Source organism: Helianthus annuus, chromosome 6, assembly GCF_002127325.2.
Source record: "Helianthus annuus cultivar XRQ/B chromosome 6, HanXRQr2.0-SUNRISE, whole genome shotgun sequence".
Lineage (NCBI taxonomy): Eukaryota > Viridiplantae > Streptophyta > Magnoliopsida > Asterales > Asteraceae > Helianthus > Helianthus annuus.
This window is the reverse complement of record NC_035438.2, coordinates 23,995,191-24,020,165: the sequence shown is the minus strand read 5'-3', so window position 1 is coordinate 24,020,165 and position 24,975 is coordinate 23,995,191. Positions and strand designations below refer to the sequence as shown.

Here is a 24,975-nt window from a genome sequence, read left to right as displayed (position 1 = left end):
TGTTTTATTCTTCTACCCGGATTTTGACTTGTTTCTATTCTCCAACGCCTGCCTGCCTGCAATCGTAACTTTCACTTTCTACTTTTTCTTGTTTGGTTGGTACGCTATCTTAATTACTTCTTTGCGTTTCTTAAAGTTGGTGCAACTGTAAACCCTAATTGTTATTCCTGATTGATTCCTAAATTTACTTGTAGTTAAGAAATTGTGGAATCGTATATGTATACCCTAATTTCTGATCTGTAATTCATATGCCCTAATAGCCTAACTTAGAGAGAATCACATGTTATTAGTCATATAAGAAGAACTTAAAGTTATAAGTTTGATAGAACCAAGTGAATAGGGTACTTGAATGTTGAAAAGTGTATGCATAAATGCCTTGGCTTTATATATGTTTTAATGTACAAAGCCTCACCTATGCGGCTACGCCTTATGCCCGATTTTTGCCTGAAAATCGCGCCTCACCCTCGCCTTATGTAGCCTGAAGTGAACAGGCTCCCATAGTCACATGGTTTGTGGTACGCTCCGGTACGAGAACGTGAAACGGGGTCGCAATTCGCTAGGTCTCTAAAATTTGGTACGATCGGGGGTAGGCTCATTTCGGATCGCTTCGGTACGATTTACCATATAATATGGTATGATGTACATGTTGAAGTTAACTATAAATAAGTTGGAGGTTCTTAAAACCAAGATCTTGACATAGTTTGGATAATCAATACCAACATCCTTCAAAGCAAGATCTTGACATACATGAAGAGAAAACTTGAAAACAAACTTGATAGAAATTGGCCGGATTATCTTCAAAGTTTCTCTACGGCACAAACCGCTCTGAATTAGAGAAAATGGACCTCACCATGGTGTTCGGAACGTCGAAATTAGCAGACAAAGTGTACCTTTGGCCAGAAAACGGTCGCCGAAAGGTTCGTCGGAAAACCGCCGCCGGCATGTGCCGCCGTGGTCGGCTGCCGCTGCCGCCATGGCTCCGCCGTGTGGTGGCTGGATTCTGGTCGACGGATCTTGTGTTATAGAGAGAGAATGTAGAGAGAGGTTAGAGAGAAATGAGGCAGAGAGATAAAATGTTTGTGAATAATGAAGGATGTTGAGGTATATAAGGGTTTATATACCTAAGTTTTGGTGGAGTGGGTTTGAACTTTGAAGCCCATCAGTCAAGCTCATCCTTCTTCAGCCCACCATTGTCTGGAAACAACTCCGTTCCAGCTTGTTCTTGCGTCAGAATTCTCATTTTCTCGCATAAATTTCAATACAAATTAGTTTATAAATTAAAATAATTATTTTTATGCTCAAAATATTAGTATTTTGCTGATATGGAATTAAATGTCGCGCACACGCGCTACGTGTTGAAATCGCGTAAGTTGATCTACTTGCCGATTCTTGTAGTTTTAATGACCCGAAAGTTACTGTAACTTATAAACATACTTTTTCAATAATACATAAGTATTCTAAACATATTTATTACGATTAACGCACGAATTCTTGTTGTCCCATGCGTAGTGTTAACCTTATACATGTCAAAACACTATGTATCTCTCATAAATGCTAACTTTTAAATCTTAAAGATACAATTTCTTTCTTAATCATAAAGTTAATAATAGAGAGTCAAACATTTGTCTTGAGTTATATTTTCGGTTGAGTCTTTGTTTTCCTGTACATTAATCGGGTTTTTCAATCTTAGTGTGTTCTTAGATAAACATTAGTTTTTATCTACATCTTATTTTAAGATGGTGTTTGTTTTTCTAAAAAATATTTGCATAGGCTCTTCTGTATATTCCACACAGACATTGCGATCTGCAGACTGTTTGTTTTTTCAAAAGATTTTCATTAGAAAACATTTTCGCGAGCTCTTGTTGGTGCATACTTAGACCAACCACTTTTAAGATCTTCTAAGGTTTGTAGAGGATTAAACACCACTACTGTCCATCAACATCACCATCACCACCGTCCACCACCCCCGTCCAACACCACCACCCATCATCCACGTCCACCTCCCACCACCACCGCCACTAGGGATGGGATTGGTATCGTACCCATACCGGTACAGGTACTGAAAATACTGATATCAAATTTGAACAAAACTGGGTACCAAATACCGTACCAAATACATAGGTACCGTACAGGTACGAGTATTTTCGATACAGTACCCGCTTTGGTACCATTTTGTTTTTATATAATTTTTAAGCACTTGTACAGGGTACTAAATAGGTAAAATTGACATGAGTACCAATATAGTACGGGTGCCAAATATGTAGAATTGGTACGAGTACGAATATAATACGGGTACCGTATAGGTAAAATCAATACAAGTACTATAAATACTATAACACGAGATAAAACATAATATAAAAAACTTTTAAAGGTCTATATAAAACTGAGTACTGATATATGTACCAAATACCTAAAATTGGTACGTACGAGTACGAGTATTTGGGAAAAAAAAGCTCATCCCTAACCGCCACCACCATTGTCCGTACACCACCCACCAGTTTATATGTGTGTGTGTATATATTAAGGCCCTTTAGCTATCTTTCAATGATCTCGTGAAGTCCCTCTAGGTATTAGCATGTGATTCTTCCAACTCAACAATCTTCTTCACCGCAAGGCGTGTGACGTACCAGGATCTAGAAAAAGAAGAAGACATGTGGCATGAAAACCACGTCAAGGATTGTCCTTTATCTTTATACCCATTTTCAGGTGTTGTCCTTTATATTTAAAGTTGACGAGTTTTGTCCTTTATGTTTTCATATCATATACGTTTTGTCCTTTAGGCCTAACCCAGTTAGTTTTTTCAGTTAAATTTGGTCATATGCTTTGCACATGAGGGCATTTTTGTCAATTTCAAGGTAAGTTCAACGACAGATTTACAGCTCAAAGCTTCTGCAACCTTTGAATTGACAAAAATGCCCTCATGTGCAAAGCACATGACCAAATTTAATTGAAAAAGCTAACTGGGTTAGGCCTAAAAGACAAAACGTGTATGATATGAAAATACGAAGGACAAAAATCGTCAATTTTAAACATAAAAGACAACGCATGAAAATGGGTATAAAGATAAAGAACAATCCTTGAAATTCACTCAAAATAAAAATCATGTTAACAAGAAAGATAGAGTAAATCAAAAAAAAAAAAAAAAAAAAAAAAAAAACTCAAAATAATTTAACTATGCTAGGTAAAAATAGATTAAATTTCTTTTACCATTCATTGGCTAATAATAATGTATAGAGTAAATTACAAAATCATCATTTATGTATGCCACTAATTGCAAACTGTGTCCTTTATCTTCAATAATTACAGAAAACGTACTCGATGTTTGCAAACCTTTGCAAGTTATATCCTTTAGCCCTAACTAAGTTTATTTTTTTGTGCTTAAATCTTACCAAATGGACCCCACATGAGGTATTTTAGTAATTTTACTTTCATGTGGGTAGGACTGTTCATGAGCCGAGCCGAGCTAGGGTAAGCTCGGGCTCGGCTCGATTATAGACCGAGTTGGCTCGGCTCGGATTTAAAACCGAGCTGAAAATCTAAGCTCGGGCTCGGCTTGGTTTTAAACCGAGCTGGCTCGGCTTGGTTTGGCTCGATTTTAAAAATAAAAATTATTACATAGCTCTCAAAATTCAGTATTCTAAAACATTATTCAATACTTCAAAAGAACATATTCAAAATAAGTTCAACCTAATACATTATAAGCCAAAATCACGTTCAACAACGCAAAATAAGTTTTATATTTAAAGTAAATACAATATTTGTTCATGAACACGAAAATCAACCTTTAAATATGTCATAGATATCAAACTACAAGCCTGAATACATGTAAATAACAATCATTTTTTGTAATATATTATAGGCAAATTGGATTTAAATAATTTCAACTCACTGTTATTGGCCAATAATAATTCCAACTCATTTAATCACCAATAATAATCCGAACTATTCACTTTTGTTTGTAAAATAATCCCAGTTAAAAAAACCCTAACTAGGTTAAAAAATTGCTGATGTGGCTTGCCACATCACCTGCCACATCAGTTGCCACATCAGTTGCCACATCATCGAAAAATGCCACGTATACTGCACATTAGCTGCCACGTCATCAAAAAATGCCACATCAAATACCACGTCATATGACACATCAGCTAAAAGGGCCACATCAGATGCCACATCAGCATTTTTTTAACCTAGTTAGTGTTTTTTTTTAATTGGGAGTATTTTACAAACAAAAGTGAATAGTTCGGATTATTATTGGTGATTAAATAAGTTGGGATTGTTATTGGCCAATAACAGTGTATATAAAAATAAAATATATTATAAGTAAAATAGTTCGAGCTAAGCCGAGCCGAGCTACCAAGTGAACCAAACCGAGCCAATTTGGCTTATCATGAGCCGAGCCGAGCTAGGTTCACTTTCTCACCAAGCCATATCGAGCTAGCTTTTTCCGAGCTAAATCCGAGCGAGCTCCGAGGCGCGAGTTTTTTGGACAGCCCTACATGTGGGGTCCATTTGTTCAAATTTAAACATAAAAATACCCTCATGTGAGGTCTATTTGGTCAGATTTAATCACAAAAATTAACTGAGGTAGGTCTAAAGGACGATTTTTGTAATTTACTCTGATATATATATTTAAAATAAATATAGAAATAAAATTCATATATATATATATATATATATATATATATATATATTAATTCATCACATTCGGATGAATAGTGCTCGGTCAACTTTCTTTGACTCTTTTCCCTTTTTCAGATTATTTACGAGAATATCATCATATGCGTTGTATAGGGAATTTGTGTTGAGTGTTTGTTGATATTTACAAATGTAGCCTATGTTCTTTTTTGTTTTGCCTTTTACCCTTTTAACCTTATAAAATCATGTTATTATTATAGTTAAGTGTTATTACATATATTTTGCAAATTATATAAACTAAGATTTAGTTAGATAGGAGTATGGTAAAATTAAAAAAAAAGGAACATCGTAAAAATTAATTTTTAGATATATAAAATCATAATTGTTTTACTGTTTTTGATAATTATTGGTTTATCACGATTTTTCTAGTTTTCTCTTTCAATTGAAATACCGTCCCAAATCAAACTTCTAGCAACCGAATGCCGGCCGCGAAGCGCCGGGCATCACACCAGTTAAAATAAAAATTAAAACAACCCTAAACTAAACTAAACTAAACTAAACTAAAGTAAAGCAGCCGCCGTCGTCCTCTTGTCTATCTTCCAAACCTAAAAAACAAACAGCCGACTGAGAGATCTTCTTTCATTCATTTTACGATTCAGCAGGGAGGGAGGGAGGGAGGGAGGGAAGGGAAGGTTCAATCAGCCAGCAAGCAAGCAAGCAAGCAGGTAAGCTTCGATTAGCCACCTCTATTACATTTGAATTGTTGCCATTCGGAAACGCGATCCCTTGCGAACCCGGATCCTGTTCGTACCGCGAATTGGATCGGACGAACCAAAACGAAAATCATGCCATGACCAGCGAATTATGTGACTATGGGCCAGCCCCTATGCCTGAGGTCGCCTTGCACCTAGGCACGCTTTTTAAAACCAAGATGAATACTTTTGCGTTTTTTTTTGGTTCTAATTGGCTTTAGTTATGTTACAGTTGTTTTACGAGGAGGAGCTATGAAAACAATCTCTACTCACCATTTTCAAGGGATTAGTTGATTTAGATAATTGAGTAAATGATGCTTTTTTGAACATTTGTGTAATTTGTTTGGTAGTGAAGGAGAGTGTCACCGTTGAAGATGCAATTGAGCGTTGTCTAAGTGTAGGATGTAATTCATTACATTATATGTAACAAAGTTCACCTTTTTAAAGTGATAATAAACCGTTTCAGCAATTTATGTAATTCATTTTTGAAGAAACTTTGTCTCCGTAGGTGGGTATTTCAATCGCATCACTTAGTTTTATCTATTCAACTCAGGTACTCGGTTACTAGCGATGAAGATACTGAAAGAAAATGCGGGCCCGCTTACAAATTTCGAAGTGGTTGACTTTCTACGTTCTAGAGGGGCTGCAAACGATCCCACACGGGTTCTTGCTCCACTAGCACCTTCAGAGTTCAAGGTTTACGACTACCTGGTGAGCACACCTGCTTGCAGTCAAACAAGGGTGAGCATTGCTGAGTTTGCGACCAAATGTAAACCTTACAAGCTTACAAAGTCTGAAATCACCAACATCATCAACATTAGGCCATCTTCTTTTGTGGAAATTGACCCGCTAATTGAAAATCTTGAATCGCGACTAGGAGAAAGCGTAGAAGAAGTGGTAGAGTTGGTAGTACAACTGTTTTCGCCTCCGGAAAATCAAAGTAATCTGATGAATGAAAGCAAGGAGCTAGAGGACATAATGTAGTAGCATTTGTTTTGTTTTTTATGTGATTTGGTTGTGCAACAAGATGCAGTTTTTTTTTTATTTTTATTTATTATTATTATTATGAAATCTGTCTTTATTTTTAAGTGGTCTAATCTAATTCTAATTTCAGTTGAGCCTTGTCACAAACCTTGAACTCAGTTAAATGTAGCATACAATAGTAAAGCATATATAAAAGGCTCCTTCATGAAAAAACGTATGTGCAACGCCCTTCTTGCCAACGCGTCCAATTCTTCCAGTTCTTCTGTGGATATGTGGAATGTCCAGCCGTCGAGCAGCTACATCCGTTGCTATCAGCACAAACACCACAATTTCAATAATGATTTTCAAAAGGTAATCTTTTACAAAATCATTGATGTAAGTTCAGTATCTGATTAGTGCTAGGTTTAAATAAACTGAACAAGAAAAAAAAAAAAAAAAAACCCAATCTGCTCACCAATAGCGGAGAAGTGCCCTCCTTGAATAACTGAAGTGCCTTGAAGTCCAGAATCGATAAACCGAACGCACACCACTTGCTTTCCCAGCATCAGATAGGGTATAAAAGTATGCAAGACCCAACCTAAGCTCGACCTGCACGTGAAAGATACAATCATGATCCAATGGACATATTAAACTGAGACAATTGTGCCAAGAAGTTATGACTACCGCGTAATTGCATATATTAAAGTAAAAAAAAAAAATCAATAAACAATACTGATGATGAAGATCACAAATGTCACACCTTGTAAAAACAAGATTTAAGTGAAACAAAACACACCCCTGCTGAGCAAGCTCCTTTGTTGGTGAAAGCACAAGGCAAAGTGGGGTTATTTTGTTCCACCTTTGTTCAAAATATGATTCATGGCAGGTATCCCAATTCCCAAATGCCTGTTTTTTCTTAATAAAAATACAACAAAAATCAAATCAAACACAAATCACAAAAACTCTACTTAATACTCTAAACCCACAATAAATTTCAAATCATCCGTGGCCTTGTGGTCTAGTGGCATTACTTATTGCCGCCGGATATGTGGTGTGGGTTTAAATCCGTGCAAGTACAGGCTGATTAGAAGTAAAAAAAATGTTGTTAAAAAACATTATATAATGGAAGACCAAAGATATAATTAAAATAAATTTGACATGTGTTCTTTCACTTAGCAATCTATAGATGAACTTAGGTATAGATCGCTAAGAGTAGACCAAATATTGAATATGTTTATAATAAAATTTTGTGTAGATCGCTAAGAGTAGACCAAATGTTGAATATGTTTCTAATGAAGCGTTGCTAGTTAGTTTTCTGTTGTGTAATAGTTTATTTAGTGTTTGTTAAAAGTTCGAAATGTGTAAATCCAACAAAAATCGTGAATCGAAAAATCATGGTGTGACATATATAGTTTAAACAACTTTTCTTTGTAAATATATCAAATCATTTCACTATTTCTTTTTAATAGCAAATTTCTTTACTTCTATCGTTTGTGGGACTTGAACCCAAGACCTCCCCCTCCCAAGGTATTTAAAAGTTGTCTTTGCCAATGTATCACCACCCCATTGGTAAATCATATAAGTATTTAACCCGGCACTAGTGTACTTGACTAAGACATAAAACTTAACTTGTTTTACCAAAGTTTCACTTCTAAACACTTGACAAGGTTTGAATTTTGATTAACTTTTTATGCATTTCTTGACTTCTATTAACTTTTTATGGGCTGTTTGTTTAGCTTTTAAGGAGACTCTTAATGGTTCAGACATCTGACTGGTTCAGCACTTAATGGTTCAGACTGTTTGTTTTGCGAGTAGATGTCTAAATGGTTGACACATTCGCATCTGAATGGTTAAGTATTATACTGAGTCTGAATGGTTAAGACCTCTAACCTGAATTGGTCAGACATTTGCCTCTGAACGGTTAAGCATTATATTAGCTCTTAATAATTCAACACTTAACCATTCACAAGTTGCCAAACAGCCCCTTAGTCTAACATCTCATCAAAATTTATCATTTTCTTTTATCTCAAAATCAGAATATGTATGAAAATGGTCTTTATTATTAAGTATTACATTATAGGCTTAAATATTATATAAAAATAGATGTTACAATTGACTAATGAATACTCATAAAATATGTTTCTTTTTATATATGATTTTTCTCTATGCAAAAGCTGTATCTGAGGTGCTAAAAGAAACGATTTTTAAAAAGATGGCGAGAAAAAGAAAGATCTACAAAAATATGATATGTATTAGCTAACAAGATGGGTGAAAGACTTTAACTCAAAGCTTTGCGACATAAATATGATATGTATTAAACTAGTGATATATTAATTACCTGTGCGTTGCCGGGGGATGTTAAACTTTGAGAGGCTCGGTTTCAACAACATGCACATTGGTATTTACCCAACGAAAAAAATTAACGTCAAATGAAAAATTAAAAATTTTATAAAATATCATATTTTAAAGGTTGTAAGAGAAAAACGAAAAAAATGTAACCTTGAAGCAGAGTCGGCAGCTTGTAATTCTATGTTTTGATAATTTGTACACTATTGCTAAAACTCGTTCTTAAATTAAATTTTTGTGATGTAGATTAAGAAAAGCAAATCGCAATGTAACATTTAAAGAAAACTATAATTTAAAACTGAAATTAAAACTAAATTATCCATCAAATTAATTATTAACTAGATTTTTTACCCGCGCGCGGCGCACAACAGATAGGCAACGCGCAGCGGCAACGGATAGGCGACGTAAGTAACTCGATTATTGAATTGAAATTTTATTTATTATACAAAGTCTCAAACCCATACACTTGTAGGTTCATGCTGTAGGTTCAACAGGTTGTGAAACAACCAAGCATTAGCATTGATGCTGGTAGATGTTGACTCGGTCCAGAGGATTGCACATTGTAGCATGTTTGAAATTGAAAATAACACTCTGTTTTAAGAGTTTACTATACAAAATCCATAAATGTTATGTAATATCCATAAAAAAAAAAAATTAAAGTCTAGCCAGCTTTCATGCCCAACAGATTATGCCAAAGTGTTTCAACCCAAACCTGTGTTTTTTTAACACTACCACTATACTTCGCCTTCTAAAATACACTTCAAGTATTGCCCGCCCTTCTCAATGCTTCTTCTCCAAGTTCACAATCTCTTCATGGGTTCTTTTTCTTTGAAACCATCTCCCCATCATCATCATCTCTGCAAAACTAAACAACTTATTCAACCTCGATTGGTCAAATAAATGTGCGAAACAAAAGACGGATAAATGCTCAAACAGAAAAAAACTTTTGGCCTGATAAATGACCCCCATTTGACCCATTACCCAACCCATCAGACACCCATTTTGCCACGTATAGTCGATAAAGAAAATGCGAGTTTCAACTAAGAAACGCGATGAAGAAGATGCAAGTTTCAACTCAAAAAAGTGTAATCATACCTTTGATTCCATTTCCGATAACTATGTGAGTTTAATTGGATTAAGACCCAAAAAACATGATTATTGCCTTTAACATGTATTGCTCGTTTAATAAATGTTCGAGTTTAGCTCGGTATTAAACAGGTTGAACAGTTAACCTGTTTAAATTTATATGTTTTTTAACATTAAAGTTTATAAAATTTGTTTTTTTTTTTTATTTTTTCAATCTGTGTTTAAACTTCTATACAAAGCTACACATATACCTTACTCAAATGACAAACAACACGTAACTATTCATGCCAATTCTTAGATAACATGAACCTTTCTGCTTTTTTCCTTTTAACATAATTAAAATTTGTTATTCCTAGGATAACATTAAACTATTATTTCATTTTTTTTACTTCATTTTAATTTTAGGCAGGTTATCTTTTATTGTACAGTTCCAACTACACAGGTCTTGAGGTAGGCGTTAATAAATAAACATGAGCAGTTTAAATCTTATTTTCCATGGTTGATTGCAAATGATTAATTCGTCTGATGCGGATACAATACAAAATAAGTGTTTTGTGTAGTCATTAATTTCTTTTACAATGTAATAATGCTTAACAACCAATATCTCTTCATCAAAACTTTGATTTTTACCTATGTACTGTACTAATAACACCAAATCCGTTTTTTCTGTTAGTTTTTCTTTGATTAGGTACGGGAAACCAATATAAGATTTCATAAACAGTAGCAACTAACCAATTCACATCACACAAAACGAAAAGCCTTCGAAAGTCAAAGAAAGTGATGCAAACAACACTTATTCATCTAATGAGAGCAATAATACGAACAAATAATTCTACGGAGCATCTAAGTGAAATCAAACGTACCGTGAGCATCTGCAAAGACTAATAAACAAATTCAGCAATAGCCGGCTAAATATGGATGGTTCTAGGTTCAGAAAATTCCAAGTGCTTGCAGCCTCTCCAGTATTTGCCCGATCGGAGTGTCGAGAAAACCTGATGCCACTGCCACCATCCAACAAAAAAAGTAAACTAAAATAAATAAACGAAAATAAATGTAAACTGAATAGAAGGAGAAACGTGATCTAGTTGTAAACACAATTGTTTTACAATCTCATCTCATCCATAACACAACTGAACCAGATGTGTGCGTGAAATATATGTCTCATTGAAGATCTTTTCCAATTACATTACAAAAACAAAATAATTTTGGATGGAAAGTCGTATTTTAGGAGTAAATCATTTTTTGAAGCAGAGTCACTAATTCAGAGTTCTTGGCTTACTCCATTCCCTCTTTAGATCATGTATTGCATTTTTTTGTTGCTTTTCCTTCTTTGCTAAAGAGGCTTAACACAGGTAATGTAGCCATACTTAGTAGACTTTTTTGCACCAATTGTGCACATATGAGACCGTGGGGTATGGTGGGGCGTGGGTTTGGGGCATGGGTTGACACGTGGACTTCGAGGGGCACCGCTGGGCAATTGCATGTTGGGTCGGTATGGCGGGGCGTGGCTAGCCCGCGTGGGTTGGCCACGTGTTATAATTTTTTTTTCAATTATTATGGGTTTGGCTTGACCAAACGGTTGTTTTTTAAATTTAAATCCTAGCCACCTATAGCCTAGCCAACCCAGCCAATGAGAGCCGGCCACGTAAGACCGCTAGGCCCGCCCAACGCCCGGGCTGAAACCCCTGCCCAAGGGGCCACGCCGAAACCCAAGCCCACCCGGGATGGTGACTTGGGCGTTTGTACCCAACCCACGCCCCAACCCCGCCCATACCCCATAGTCTGATTACAACTCTCTTTGAAATTGATAAAATCATAAAAGATAAACAACCTCCTTGTAATTTTGAAAAGAAACTAATGATCCTCCACCACGTAGATCCATATATTTATAAAGCCATTCTTGCTACCTCCATATATATGCTGTGAACCATTTGAGGAAAAGATTGCTCACTCTTCCATCCCGCATGAATAAGAAGCAAGCACCTTATTCAACAAATCATTACATGTGCAATTATCAATTCAACTTAGTAAAACCACTACAAGAATAGTCAAAAATACATGCAGCGGTTTCAAAAATTTAAGCTAATAATGAATACTTCTTTTCAAACCTTGTGCCACCATTCAAAAGGGCTATCAGATAAATATTCACAGCATGCCTCCTTAGTACCTGTAGATTGATAAACAGGAGAAAATGGTGTAAATACCAAATGGCCTTAAAAAGCTCTGCTACAGATTGGCAACTAACTGACTTGCTAAAAAATGCGCAGTGTCATATGAGAAACTAAAGGAAAACATACTAAAACACGAAACGTAAACAAAACTCAAAATTAGGGCTTGCGTCAAGAACAATGACTAATTCATCAACGGAACCCGAAGGATGTCACACCCGCTACTTTGTTTCCTTAATCCGTTACTCTTACACAACATCTGATGAGGTCATCTTAAATTCCACTCACTCAATTCGATGTTTTTTCAAGCCATGATCATCGCTATCTTCACAATCTAAAACTTCCAACAAACATCGATTCATTTCTATTTCTGTTTAAAATGTGAACAAAACTACCAAAAAACATACTTGTGGTCGGCAACAACCATAGTTCGCCGGGGTCGTGCTCGTGGAATTCTCATTCTCTTTTTGTGAAACAAATGAAGTATATATGATATATTAAAAAATAAAAAAACTTACCATTGTGGCATAGGTAGTTGAAGAACTCTGTCTTGATGCTCTCCCATCTTCCATACCTAAGCTCAACTATAAACTAAACCCTACATCAAATTATTTTGCTCATATAACTTTAAACTGAAGAAAATTTATTGCAAATCAAATCAATATAATAATTGAATTTTAAAGTCAAATATAGTGAGCAAAGTGACATAAAACCTGTAAAACAGTTGCCTAAATCCAACCGTACATACAAACAAACTTAAATAAACCGGAGTAGCAGGCGGCATCAAATTGAAAAATCTCCAAGTTATTGTCTACCTTTTACCGAACAAACACATGAATCGAAACAAAATGAGATCGATTAAGAGAAAAGTTTCGGTATATACAGACCTTCGCCGGAGAACTCGCCGGAAGAAATGTAACAACAGCGGCAAGATCTAATCAATCAAAAAGCACACCACCAGATGAAGAGATCGGAAAAAGTCCACAGAACCCTCAACGACACCGCCATCACTGTGCCCCCGTCGTCTCTCCAACCCCTCCTTTCTGTCTCTCTCTCTCTCTCTCTCTCTCGCCGCTTGGTCTCTCTGTCGTGTACTGTAAAGCATCATGCAATGGTGGTGTTACCCGTCTCTCGCTCTGTCTCTGGAATCTTCTCTCATTCTTTGAAGAAGAAGAGGAAAAGGAATTCTGGTAAGAGTTTGGTGGTCTTTCTTGGTTTTCATATAAAAAAAAGAAAGGAGAGGGACACGTGTTTACCTTGTTATGCATCAGCCACCACGCGGCATTATCACAATAAAACTAAACCTTTAAAACCTAAATGCTCCTAAGCAGATTAAAACACGTAATGATGTACAACCAATAAAAGAAACAATACAACAAACAAAACAAAAAACACAACCAAAGCTTAAAGTACAAATCCACAATGCATAAACATGTTGCAAAATTATAATATATAATTATTATAAACAATAAAGTAATAAAAAAATCAAAGCACCTAATAAATCCAAGTGAAAACAAAATGAATCCAAGTGAAAACAAAAAGAAAATTCAATTAATAGAAAAAAATTAAAGCACCCTTTTTGAATCGAAATGAAAATAAAATAAATAGACAAATTGGATTGGATGATGAATAATTTGAGCCCATGGCCCAATACTATTCACCTGCTAATTGTATTATAGATAACTAGTGTTATACCCTTACGCGCGTTACGGCGCGCTAAACCAAATAATTCTCGGTTTGAAATCTTATTTGCACTAATGAAGTTGAACCTTTTACACTAATGAAGTTGATACGAAGGGATGTTGATATGTTTCAATGGGACGTTTAAGACAAACACATAGGTTTTAATATATACAGTCTTCCGCTTATACATAGATCGAAAAGTAATTTTCTTCATTTCCATTTGCTTCGTGTGTCTGGATACCTAGTTTTCTTCGAGTCGCTAATACTATCCCCTGTATACCTTCCATTGCCTCCACATTGGCATTTCGAGTTGATAATCTACAGATGGTTTTAGACTTTTAGTTGTTCTTACACTTGTAGAATGCCAGATAGATTGAATAAGGTTTCTGGTAGCCTCCTTTTAAGTGATCCAAATTTCATAATGTTGATCATGTTATGACAAGAAGAGCAAAAGATCAAAGCTCAAGTAATAATCAAAGTCAAAGTCAAATATGTTTGTAAAAGAATACAAAATTTTATCCACAACTCGCCAAGACTTGTGAGTTGGTTCAGTGTTGGTGGAACCCCATCCTCCAATGCGTTTCTATCAAGTCCACTGTTGCAATTCAATCAAGAATATCATCCTCATAGTTATTCAACAGTCTGAATAGAGATACCTCTGATCAAACCTCAGACGCGGACATCTCGGTGGTGAATTCAACATACCCGTCTGCTAGAAATAACTTTTACCCATTTGACCCGTCTGTAAGAAATAAAAAATAAACCTTGCAGTCAAATGGTAAAGAAACAGAAATGACTGATTCAGTTCTAAGTGCAATATATAATGTAAAAGTAATTAACCAAATGATGAACCATTACTTTCCGGTGACAATTCTATTTTAGAAAGTCGAGTCAACTTGAAATTGGGACAAGTGAACTCTGCCACTGTTGGTCCAAGTCTATCCCCACTTTTTCTAGTCAATAAGAGAAGTCTCTTCTTATTGGACCCGGACAATTTAAACCTCATAAGAATATACCATAAGTGGTGGTTAAAACGGACTAACGGTTTGGTTTTTAGTAATACCTGATAACTTTTAATATGGGTCAAAGCAAATGGGTTGGGTGGCCCAATAAACATTCTCCTTTTCCTTTTTTTATGGAGTCTTACATATATAAAATGTATCGAATATAATGAAGAAAACAAAATTATTATAACATTAATCTATCTATGTATGAATAAAGAGACACAAGAGGTCATAAGTAGGATTGTACATCAGTTCAGGTGCCAATTCATGTTAAGAAAGTTGAGCCAATTCATGATTGTTAAAATGGGAAACTCTCTTATTGTTAGACCTGAACAATTTAATCATATACATAATATATGAGGTTGTTAACATGGGCTGGTTGGGTACTGGGTCGGAATGGTTTCTGGTAATAGAGAATAACTTTTAATACGGGTAAAAACAAATCAAGTTGCTTGGGTGGGTCCACAAACATCCACTTTTTCCTTTTTATTCTTGAATCATATATATATAATGTATTGAATATGATTAATTACTAATCCAATATAAAAGTCAGAACTGAATTAACATTGAAAATCTTTTAGTTCGAGAAATTCTGAACTGCTACCTGGTACTATTTGCTCATCCCTGATTACGGATATTGTACGAACGACGGTATCATACAATTATTATTTTTTTTTGTTAATTTTCTTCAACTTTTAATGATTTCTTTTTTTAGTTTCAGGGTTAGGATGAGCTCAGTGCCAACCCATACCAAATCGGTACTGGTACCGGATATACCGGTTACGGTACCTGTATATGAAGGTAAAAACCGGTAGTGAACCGGTACCACTAACGCCAAAAGTCGGTGCCGAATTAGTGCTTAAAACTAAACCCACTACATCGTTAAGATCTTTCGGTTCAGGAAATTCGGTTAAGATCTTTCGGTTCAGGAAATTCGGTACCGGTACCCAGTACCATTTGCTCATCTCTGACCACGGGTTTCATACGAACAACATCGTTACCATACAACTTTTTGGTGATTTTCTTTTCGTGTTTTTTTCTACATTTTCTATTTATTCTTGTCAGCGGTTTCGTGCGCAACGTGCTCGTAGTTATTTTAAAACACATGTAAACACAGACTAAATAACAAAAAAAAGTTTATTTATCCATTATGCGTTAGATACTGCTCACTAACCTTCCGAAGTTGGAGTTGGAGCTAATATCTAAGCCTTCGGGCACAAACCCGAGTCCAGATTCTAACCCCATGGATTCAATTCCACCACCTGTTGATTAAGAATATACATTAATATACCCCCCTTTTATCATAATGTGAAATGTTAACCATGATTTATTACCCTATAGAAAACACCCTTCTATTACGCAATTCTTTTTCAAATTTTTTACCCGTGAAAAACGTTAGAAATTACACATATAACCCAAATCAACCCAATCATATGAAAATGTGCCAAATTGCAGAAGTATGAGCGCAATGAGTACGCATCGCTCAAAAAATCGCCTAGGCGCCAAAAGCGTGCGCTTTTGATAACTATGGTTTATAGTAAAAAAGAAAAACAAAAAGAGAAATAAATGTTAAAATAACCTGTAGAAGTCGTATTGCCCTTGGTTTTATGTTTTCTTCTAGCTTCGGAAGTGAGCCGATCTGTGCTTCACCTTGTGCTGAGGCGTCTCTAGACACACTTCAGAATAAATGTTAAAATAACCTGCAGAAGTAGTATTGCCCTTGGTTTTATGTTTTCTTCTAGCTTCGGAAGTGAGCCGATGTGTGCTTCGCCTTGCGCTGAGGCGTCTCTAGACACACTTCAGAGTCTCAGACAGACATCTACATGACACTTTATAGCTTATCTTTTAGTAATAAAGATTCACTGCATATGTACTTCATTATTGAATGGTAGTTTGATGGTGGAGTGTGCTATCTACATGAAACTAAAACACAGGTTGAAAAAAATTGGAGCTCAATTCAAGATATCTAATAATTGAACATCAGAATTAAAACTTGATAACTCAAAATTAAATATATTAAAGTTATACTGTATTAAACCAAGCTCAATTCATACGCTTTTTAACACATACACGAGTCTAGAAAAGTTTAAATCAAACCGGGTTTCTAAGATTCAAACTTAGCTTAAGATATATGTTTCTAGGGTTCAAATGTCATTAACCCAATATTATTTATCCAAAAACTTAAACGGTCAAACCCACAAGATCACAGTTCAATTTCTTGCATTATAGTTGCTTCAACCAAAAACCAAAACAAAGCACCACGTGAAAACACAGAGCAAACAAAATAAACTCACCGTCCAAGACGAAGTCTGAGGTGAAGTGTGATAGCGAACAACAAAGACTGAGCGGCACCGAAATATTCTCCGGAACCGCACCGGAACCTCACCGGAGGTAACCTACTCCACAGATCAGCATGACTCGTCAGATTAAGGTTTATGACAACCGATCTAACCAAATAGCCAACATGCAAGATAAAAAGGCTAACCGGAAATTGCCAGAACTTGATCGGAACCCTAGCCGGGAAACCTAGACTCGGCGACTTCGTTTCTGTGGGTGGGAGGCGAGCACGGGTGGGGCCGGTTGCCGGAGATTCGCCGGCTCCGGATCTCTCTCTCTCTTTTTCTCTCTGCTTTCTTTCGCATCTCTTTTCTCCCGTCTCTTTCTGTGTATATCTCTTTTGAGAAGCTGGAAAGAAAGCAAATGAAACACGTGTAAAATAGTAAGTCAGGTCATTCAACTCTTCTATTATTAGATATTAATAATAATAATTAATAATAATATTAATAATTAATATTAATATTGATAATAATAATAATAATAATATTAATTAATAATAGTATTTAACCACGACATCATTAATAAACACAATGCTAACATAATATTTAATAGTGGTAATTGCTAATAACATTTATTTAACTTGCAAAACATGTAATAACATTGTAACATACAAACATCTTTGGGCCGTAAAGATAGCACACAGACAGGCCCATAGTATGTAAATAAAATATGCAATCATGCATATGGATATATTAACCAAACGAACGGACATTTGAATTGATACACAAACTATAAAATCGAATATGAATTCTAACTTCAATAGTCTTCCAATTCTAAATTCAAAATTAGTCAAGTCTTTATTAGATCTTATATTTCCCAATTCCAACAAAAAAAAAAAAACAAAAAAAAAAAAAAAACAAAAAAACATTAATTAAACTTCCATGCTTCGATCATCCGATCCCTTCACCGGCACAGGCGACCCCGTTTCACGCCGCTTACGCACATGACCGGCCGCCACAGCTCCACCATAACTACTAACATTACTAAAGATCAAAACAACAATACCAACAACAGCAGCCGCAAACGCAGCCCCAAACGCACGATTAATATTCCCCACACCACTCGAACCAATAACAAACCCTCCAAACGCACCAAACATTCGTATCCACGAGAACCATGCAGCAAACACGCCTTCTTTACCCGATGGCGCACAATCCATCAACAAAATCCTACTAAACGCATGAAGAACACCCGAAGCTACACTTTGTGTAGCCGCAAGAAACACCACGTGATTAAAGTGCCAGTTATTGTTTCGGTAGTAATACCCCATTCCCGAAGCTAGTGTCGTCAGTATAAACCCGAAAATTTGCATTTTAACGGCGTCAGATTGGATGACTTTTTGAACCGGATGTAAAAACGGGAGAGCGAGTATTGGGAAGAAGAAATATGTTAGCCAAACGAATAGTATGTCTTTTGGCGGGACACAAAGTTCGCCGACGATGTAGAGTACGCCGCTAGTGAATATGCTCATTGTTGAGAAGGATGAAAGGAAAACTCCGACGAGACTGCCGGTAGCGTGTGGGTACTTGAAGATTGAAATGAAATGACTGGCGGTAACTGTTATAGAAAATATATTAGCAATTATCAGACAGAGTTTATTGTTATATTAATATAGTTAGGAAATAAATTTCCTTTGTAACTATGCTCTTTTGGTGTTGCGTTTTCAAAATAGATTATGTGTTTTCAAAATAGATTTTGCGTTGTAGGTACATGCTTCTCCAAAACTGCGTTTTGAAGGCAGATAATTACTTTTTCATCCAAACACTTTTTTAGATTATTTATGTTTTACAAATGCAATAATCAAATAATCACTTCAAAACGTAATCCCAAACACACTCTAAATGGTTACACCATACTACAAACCTGACACGAAAGTTGCTGGTTTGGGTTTAGTATAAACAGTCTCGTGTCAATTTTGGGCCCAACTCATTTAGCTAAATTGGTTGTGTCCGTATCAACCTGTTGGGTTTGTGAGTTGACTCGTTTAACCCATTTTTTTATTAATTTAAAAGGTGTTTAACGTCATAAATTAAATTGTTGATTTATTAAATGCCTAAATTTTCTGAAACATATAAGATTTGTGACAATTAGGGCATGTTTGGCTAAGCTTATTTTACCTAAAAAAGACTTTTTGTAAAAAGTACTTATTGACTTATGACTTATTGAAAAAGGAGTTTTTAAAAAAGTGTTTGGATTACCTTATAGGGTGGGAAAAATTAATAAGTTAATAAGTTGTTTTTTTAAAAAGTGTTTGGTTTAGCTTATTGATGTAAAATGATTAAACGGGAGATTCTTTCATAAATCAACAAATATAAGGAGTGTTAAATCAGGGGTAATCTGGTAATTTGATATTTGAAAAGTTATAAGCTGATCAAAAAGTCACAAGCCCCTAACTTCTCAAAAATGATTTTTTCTCCTTTTCAAAAAGTCATTTTGAGAAGGACTTTTAGGTTTGCCAAACACTAAAACTCCCTTTTAGCTTTTTGATTAAGTCAATAAGTCATAAGTTGGGTTAGAAAAGCTTAGCCAAACATGCCCTTAGTTCCTAAGTTCAATTAGTGTTTTTTTTTTCTAAATTTATTGAGGATTCTCCTGAATTGGTGTATAGACATTATAGTCTAGTCAAGATAGATATGATCGTGTGGTTTTGCTGGTGACACGATGATACCGTGGTCTGTCAGTGATCCAAATTTGCAGATAAAAACAATGTTGTGACAATACCTTGACTGTTGTTAAATGATGATTCGTTTCCGTTTGATCGAGTGGCAGTGATAATGTGACCAATTCCAGCGAACCATAAAATCCCACTAAAGATTGAAACAATCCATAAACTAATAAACCCTTCGGAGTTTTGGAGCATGTAGTAAGTGAATGATGCAATGGCGGCTGATCCGAGGCAGCCGGCGGCGGTGGCGTAGATTGAGAGCCAGCTGGAGACGGCTTGTCGGTCGGGGAATTGGAGTTTTCGGATGTTGTCGCCAACAAAGCCGCGGACCATGAGGCCGAGGTGGCGGTTATGGAAGGCAGATCCGACTGCGTTGGAGGAGACGATGGCGGCGACATAGGGTGGCATGATCCAATATGTTTTGATGGCGCCAGCGGGGAGGCAGAAGACGGCTCCAATGGCGGTGGCAGCTGCAGTTATGAGTTGGGAGTTGGGGCGGTGGTCGAGGTGGATGGAGACGGCGGCGAGTAGCGGTGCGGCGAGGATTAGGCCGGAAAACCAAGATATTGAAGTCCATTCTAGCGGTGAGAACTTCATGCTGCCAACTTTTATCCTGGCGTATGTTAATGCTTCCAACCTGAAATTAATTAAGCATGCATAATAGTTGTTTAGATAATGAATAATAAGGACTATCACTGACGGTCAATTTAGGTTTGTCACACCGTTAGAAAGCGATAAATAATGAGTATCATTGACGGTCAATTTACGCTTGTCATACTGTTAAAAAGCGCATAATAAAGAAAAGGTAAAAAGTTAAAAATAATAGGTAAAATGTAAATCAACGTAAGCAGTGACGGATCTAAAAGATCTGTATAGGGATATAGTTTCAATAAAAAGGGGTAACGGGATCGGAAAAACGTCAATGTTTTTCAAAATTTACACTATCGTCGGAGCGTCAAAGGGCAACGGAGGTTACCCCTTCTATCAGTCTATAGGTCCGCCCCTGAACGTAGGTATTCGGTGATCGTTTCGTAATTGTAATTTATCACAAAATAATAAGATATATCCACTAGAAAAACCAATGAATGGATTTCCGTTGGTAAACATTCTTCATTAACAGTTTATCAACTTAATTTGGGGAATCAAGATTTCCATATATACTATTAAACTTGTAACATCTTAAATATTATTATTATTATTATTATTATTATTATATTAGTAATAATGGTATAAAATATTAAATTTATTGTGTTTTAAGTTTTTAACTCTTATTTTCATTACGATTGTGTTCCGCATGTGGAAAAAGATAGTGTATTAATAGCATCTTATACTGTACAGGTATACAACACCTGTTTTTAAAGTATTGTGTTCCGCATGTGTTAATAGATACATGTACTAATAGCATGTTATGCAGTACAGGTATACAACGCATGTTTTTAAAATAATAAGATACGAAAAGTGAAACATCAAATATCATGTCGTGTCGTTAAAAAACATGTGAACCAAAATCAAAATTTATTAGCCATTTAGGTGGTCATGACTGTTAATGTGTATATAACAATGTTTTCATGCCTAGACTAGTTATTAAAACCGGAGGCACCAGTTTCAAAAACCGGATATCATCATAAATAATTTAAAAGTTAAAATACATATACACAACTAATTTCAAAATAAAATATGCAACTATATTTTTATTAAATGTGGATTTATAACATTAATATTATATGAAACCTTAAATAAAGAAAATATTATTATTAAACGTGACCCAACAAATATAAATGAAGGCAAATAGACTCAATCAAACCGGTTGTGTAATCGGTTCTCGCTCCTGCTGGTTATACGATAAAATTAACTAAAAAATGTCAAATCATCAATGAAGAACAATCTATTCAACCAAAAAATAATCTTGTTAAATATTCTTGATTTGTCACTTTAAACGAGAATTCGTTGAATCGAGTTTGTATTTTCGGATTCATGGTGTTTTTCTTATTTACTTACTATACGATGTGTATTTTGTTAAGCGTTGAACATTTGTAAATTTAAAGAATACGAGACTTACAAATCAGTTTCCTTTTTCGTGCAATGAAACCCTTTTCCATTCTTGTACAACCCTCCAGCAGCCGGCTGCGGTGGCTGGCTACCGAAAGACTGACTTATGATGAGCGGAAACACGATTGTAAGAAGAACTGTGTGCGTAAAATACGAACACAATTCATAAAAACACCAACCCATGACCTCACCCTTAGAGGGCTTATCTTCAAAGTACTCCTCCTCATCATCCTCATCATTCTCGGTTTCGCTCTTTGCTTGCACGGTCTCCATGGCTTTCAAATCCACCGAGTGTCCGCTCTCATCGTCCTCCATGGACCTCGGCCTACGTGGGGCAGCATCGCGAACCACATTTGTATCGAGGTTCTCGTCGGACATTGTTGTGGTTGTGAAAACAAGCTGTGAAGTTAAGAGGGGTGGGGTGGGGTGGGGTTTAATAATTGGATTGGTGTGTGTTAGCTGGGAGATTGAAACAATCGATATTGCATAGGTGGTATATGGGATCATTCTTTTCTTGTTTTGTATCGATTGATCACATGTTTCAGTTGTTTCATAGGTGTGTTTTAACGTGTAGTAAAGTATGATGTTGTTTTCAAATTTCGGCATTGTTGATTCTTTGTATATGACCTTTATTTTCATTATATGGGTGGTTAAAACTAGCATATCGGACGGTTTTTCCGGTAAAGTTGATGGAAATATATATATTTTTTTAAATGAATCCTCCAAATGAGCTACTGGCGAAATTCACCATATCGGGATACACTCGCCTTCTGAACCGAGAAAAACCCTCACCTAGGGCCGAAGCCCGTGAACACTCGCCCGAAGGCACGATAGTTCGGTTAGGTAAAACCCGCTCAGTTCAAGGATCGAACTAGCGATCGCCACCTACTCGCCTAGTCTCCGATCATTACCAGGTGTCGCAGAAACTAAATGCTAGGGACAAAAATTGAACATGTGTCACTTACCACTCCACCACTAGTTCATTTGCAATTGATGGAAACATATAGATGGCCTTTTCAAATTAAAATTACTGAATGAATGCATAAAAGCTATTTTATTTACTAATAAATTCGCAAATAAATACACGTACGGTTCTACGGAGAGTATAATCATTTCATATACTATAGATTATGAATATGAATATTCAACAGAGTCTATTTATCAGTAAATATTTTTTTTAAATAAATGATAAATGTTAAAAAAAAAATAAAAAGAAAACCTCATTTCGCTTTCTCTTTAACTACAACCATGTGTTCAACTTTTGAGATTTGATGCAATGTTGTTATTTAATTGGTTTTGACACACTTGTATGTAACAACGTGTCAAACTAGTTACACTTGTGTGTCCAACTTTTAAGATTTGATTAACTATTGTGATAAGTTGACACACATATATAATGGTGCGTAAATCATTGTAAGGGTGCATTTAACTTCTAAGATCTGATTTATTGTGGCAGTAACTTTTTGATGCATAAATATACAATGGTTTGTCTAGAATATTATAGCATTATGTAGAGTTCATTACAAAAGTGTGCACATCTTATATAACGGTATACTTAACCAAAAAGACTGTGGTTAAGTGATGATAATAATTAAGATGTCCGTAGTGCATACTCGTATAAATTAATCAAATATGCCAACCCGTCAAATGGTGGTTAAACATAATAATTTGATTCACACTTGGTAACTAACATAAGAACTGTTTTTTAAATCTAATTGTCTGAATGGTCAGCTTAGGTTTATATCATACAACAGGGAATGGATTTGAACCATGAAAATGCCACAAGTATGCTTTCATCTACCAAGGCTAGTGCTCGAAAAACTGTTTGGGATTCTAGTACCCATATGATATTTGTTGAGTTGTGTCTCGAGGAAGTAAAAAATGGTAATAGACCTGGGAGCCACTTCAATAAGGTTGGGTGGACGAATCTAGGAAATAATCTAAAAACTCAAACAGGAAAAGATTACACCAAACTACAACTTAAAAACCATTGGATTCAATGAAGAGCGATTGGAAGTTATACGATCGTTTGATGAGAATTGAATCTGGGCTTGGATGGGATCCTGTGAAAAAGACGATAAACTCAATGAGTGAGTGGTGGGATGAAAAAATACAGGTAATGTTTGATCAAGTAGTTTCTGCACAATCTTATCGTCGTTTAGGTACTAACTTTTGTTTACTTCAATTTAAAGGCGGACCCAGAACTTGCAAAATTCAAGAACAAAAATTTGGAGATGTATCAAGAGTTTTACGAGCCATTGTTTCGAGACTGTGTTGCCACTGGGGATAAGACTAAACCCCCCCATCAATTGCAAAATGAAATTAGTCAAAGTGATGTTCAAGATGATATTGGTGTTATGGATGTAGAAGGGAAGGCAGATAGCGATGAAGGGAATTTAGGTGATGATGCGGAAAAATTATTTCCAAAAAGCAATTTCATCAAGAGGAGGAAAATACAAGACAATGCTCATGGTCGTTCAAGCAGGGGAAAAAGTACAATAGCTTCCTCACTTGAAGTTAAACTTGACATGGTTATTGAAGCACTATCCTCACAAAGCACACCAAGTATTTAAATACCTACTCTATCAGAATGTGTGGATATTGTTTCAAACTTCCCGGGTTTTGAGCCAAGTTTGATAAATTATAACAAGGCACTACGAATCTTGATGAAAAAAGGAGGCAAGGGAAAGCTTTATGTACCCGCCAACTACCATCGACAAGATTAGCTTTCTCTACTCACTTATAGACGAGTGATGGCGTGTTATCTTTTTATTTAATTGATATTATTCTTTGCTCTTTGGATGTTTGTTTGTAGACATTTCTATGTGTGCCTTGTTTGAATAAATGACATTGTGTTTTTTACAAGAACTTTCGATACTATGTTTCAGCTATGTTTCATTTTGAGTTATTTTGACTATTTATGTCTTTTTATTGTGTACTTCAATAGGATGGAGATACCAAACCATGGTAAATATGTGAATTCTGATAGTGAAGATGAGAACAATGACTCGAATGAGGAAGATTGGTTAGATGATGAGAAACGATTGTAGGAAATGGGTCACATTTTTATTAATAAAGCTAATAAAAAAATGAAGATACACTCTCTAAACATTTGGGAAATTGTAGCACATGAACCGTGTACAAATTCAAACGAAAATAAATATGAACTACAACATATTCAATAAAAAAATCGATTCAAACCAATATCTTCAAAAGATAAAGTCTTCAACTTGATCTTTAACCGCGTCTATTTGTATGGTTCATTGTATTTCAGTCCGTTGTGTAGG

The 24,975-nt window shown here is 35.6% G+C and overlaps 4 protein-coding genes across 19 annotated transcripts; 2 read left to right on the top strand and 2 right to left on the bottom strand.

Moving 5' to 3' along the window:
- The first annotated feature begins 5,940 nt into the window (after positions 1-5,940).
- LOC110865019 lies at positions 5,941-6,505 on the top strand. The gene has a single exon (XM_022114207.1). The coding sequence runs from the start codon at positions 5,958-5,960 to the stop codon at positions 6,369-6,371; it is 414 nt and encodes a 137-aa protein (XP_021969899.1). The 5' UTR covers positions 5,941-5,957; the 3' UTR covers positions 6,372-6,505.
- Positions 6,506-9,259: 2,754 nt separating this feature from the next.
- On the bottom strand, positions 9,260-17,333 carry LOC110865018. Of its 16 annotated transcripts, none has more exons than XR_004860310.1 (10): positions 17,123-17,333; positions 16,932-17,033; positions 16,217-16,560; positions 15,812-15,899; positions 12,469-14,375; positions 12,080-12,284; positions 11,891-11,949; positions 11,614-11,765; positions 10,646-10,783; positions 9,260-9,553 (listed from the first exon to the last, which is right to left on the bottom strand). XR_004860310.1 is itself a non-coding variant. In XM_035974449.1 (5 exons), exons 2-5 carry the CDS (start codon positions 11,901-11,903, stop codon positions 9,477-9,479), a joined length of 312 nt encoding a protein of 103 aa, XP_035830342.1. In that variant the 5' UTR covers positions 11,904-12,284; positions 12,358-12,461; the 3' UTR covers positions 9,260-9,476. The 16 variants fall into 16 exon arrangements, 1 of the variants encoding a protein (XP_035830342.1); XR_004860311.1 differs by having other exon boundaries at positions 12,169-12,284; XR_002550302.2 differs by having other exon boundaries at positions 11,891-12,284; positions 12,469-12,548; positions 12,838-14,375.
- A 300-nt stretch (positions 17,334-17,633) lies between these two features.
- On the bottom strand, positions 17,634-22,110 carry LOC110863852. Its single transcript, XM_022113112.2, has 3 exons — positions 21,699-22,110; positions 19,696-20,276; positions 17,634-18,531 (listed from the first exon to the last, which is right to left on the bottom strand). The coding sequence occupies exons 1-3, from the start codon at positions 22,064-22,066 to the stop codon at positions 17,846-17,848; spliced, it is 1,635 nt and encodes a 544-aa protein (XP_021968804.2). The 5' UTR covers positions 22,067-22,110; the 3' UTR covers positions 17,634-17,845.
- Positions 22,111-23,687: 1,577 nt separating this feature from the next.
- On the top strand, positions 23,688-24,738 carry LOC110944536. Its single transcript, XM_022186196.1, has 4 exons — positions 23,688-23,804; positions 23,881-24,253; positions 24,504-24,522; positions 24,636-24,738. The coding sequence occupies exons 1-4, from the start codon at positions 23,688-23,690 to the stop codon at positions 24,736-24,738; spliced, it is 612 nt and encodes a 203-aa protein (XP_022041888.1).
- Positions 24,739-24,975: the final 237 nt, after the last annotated feature.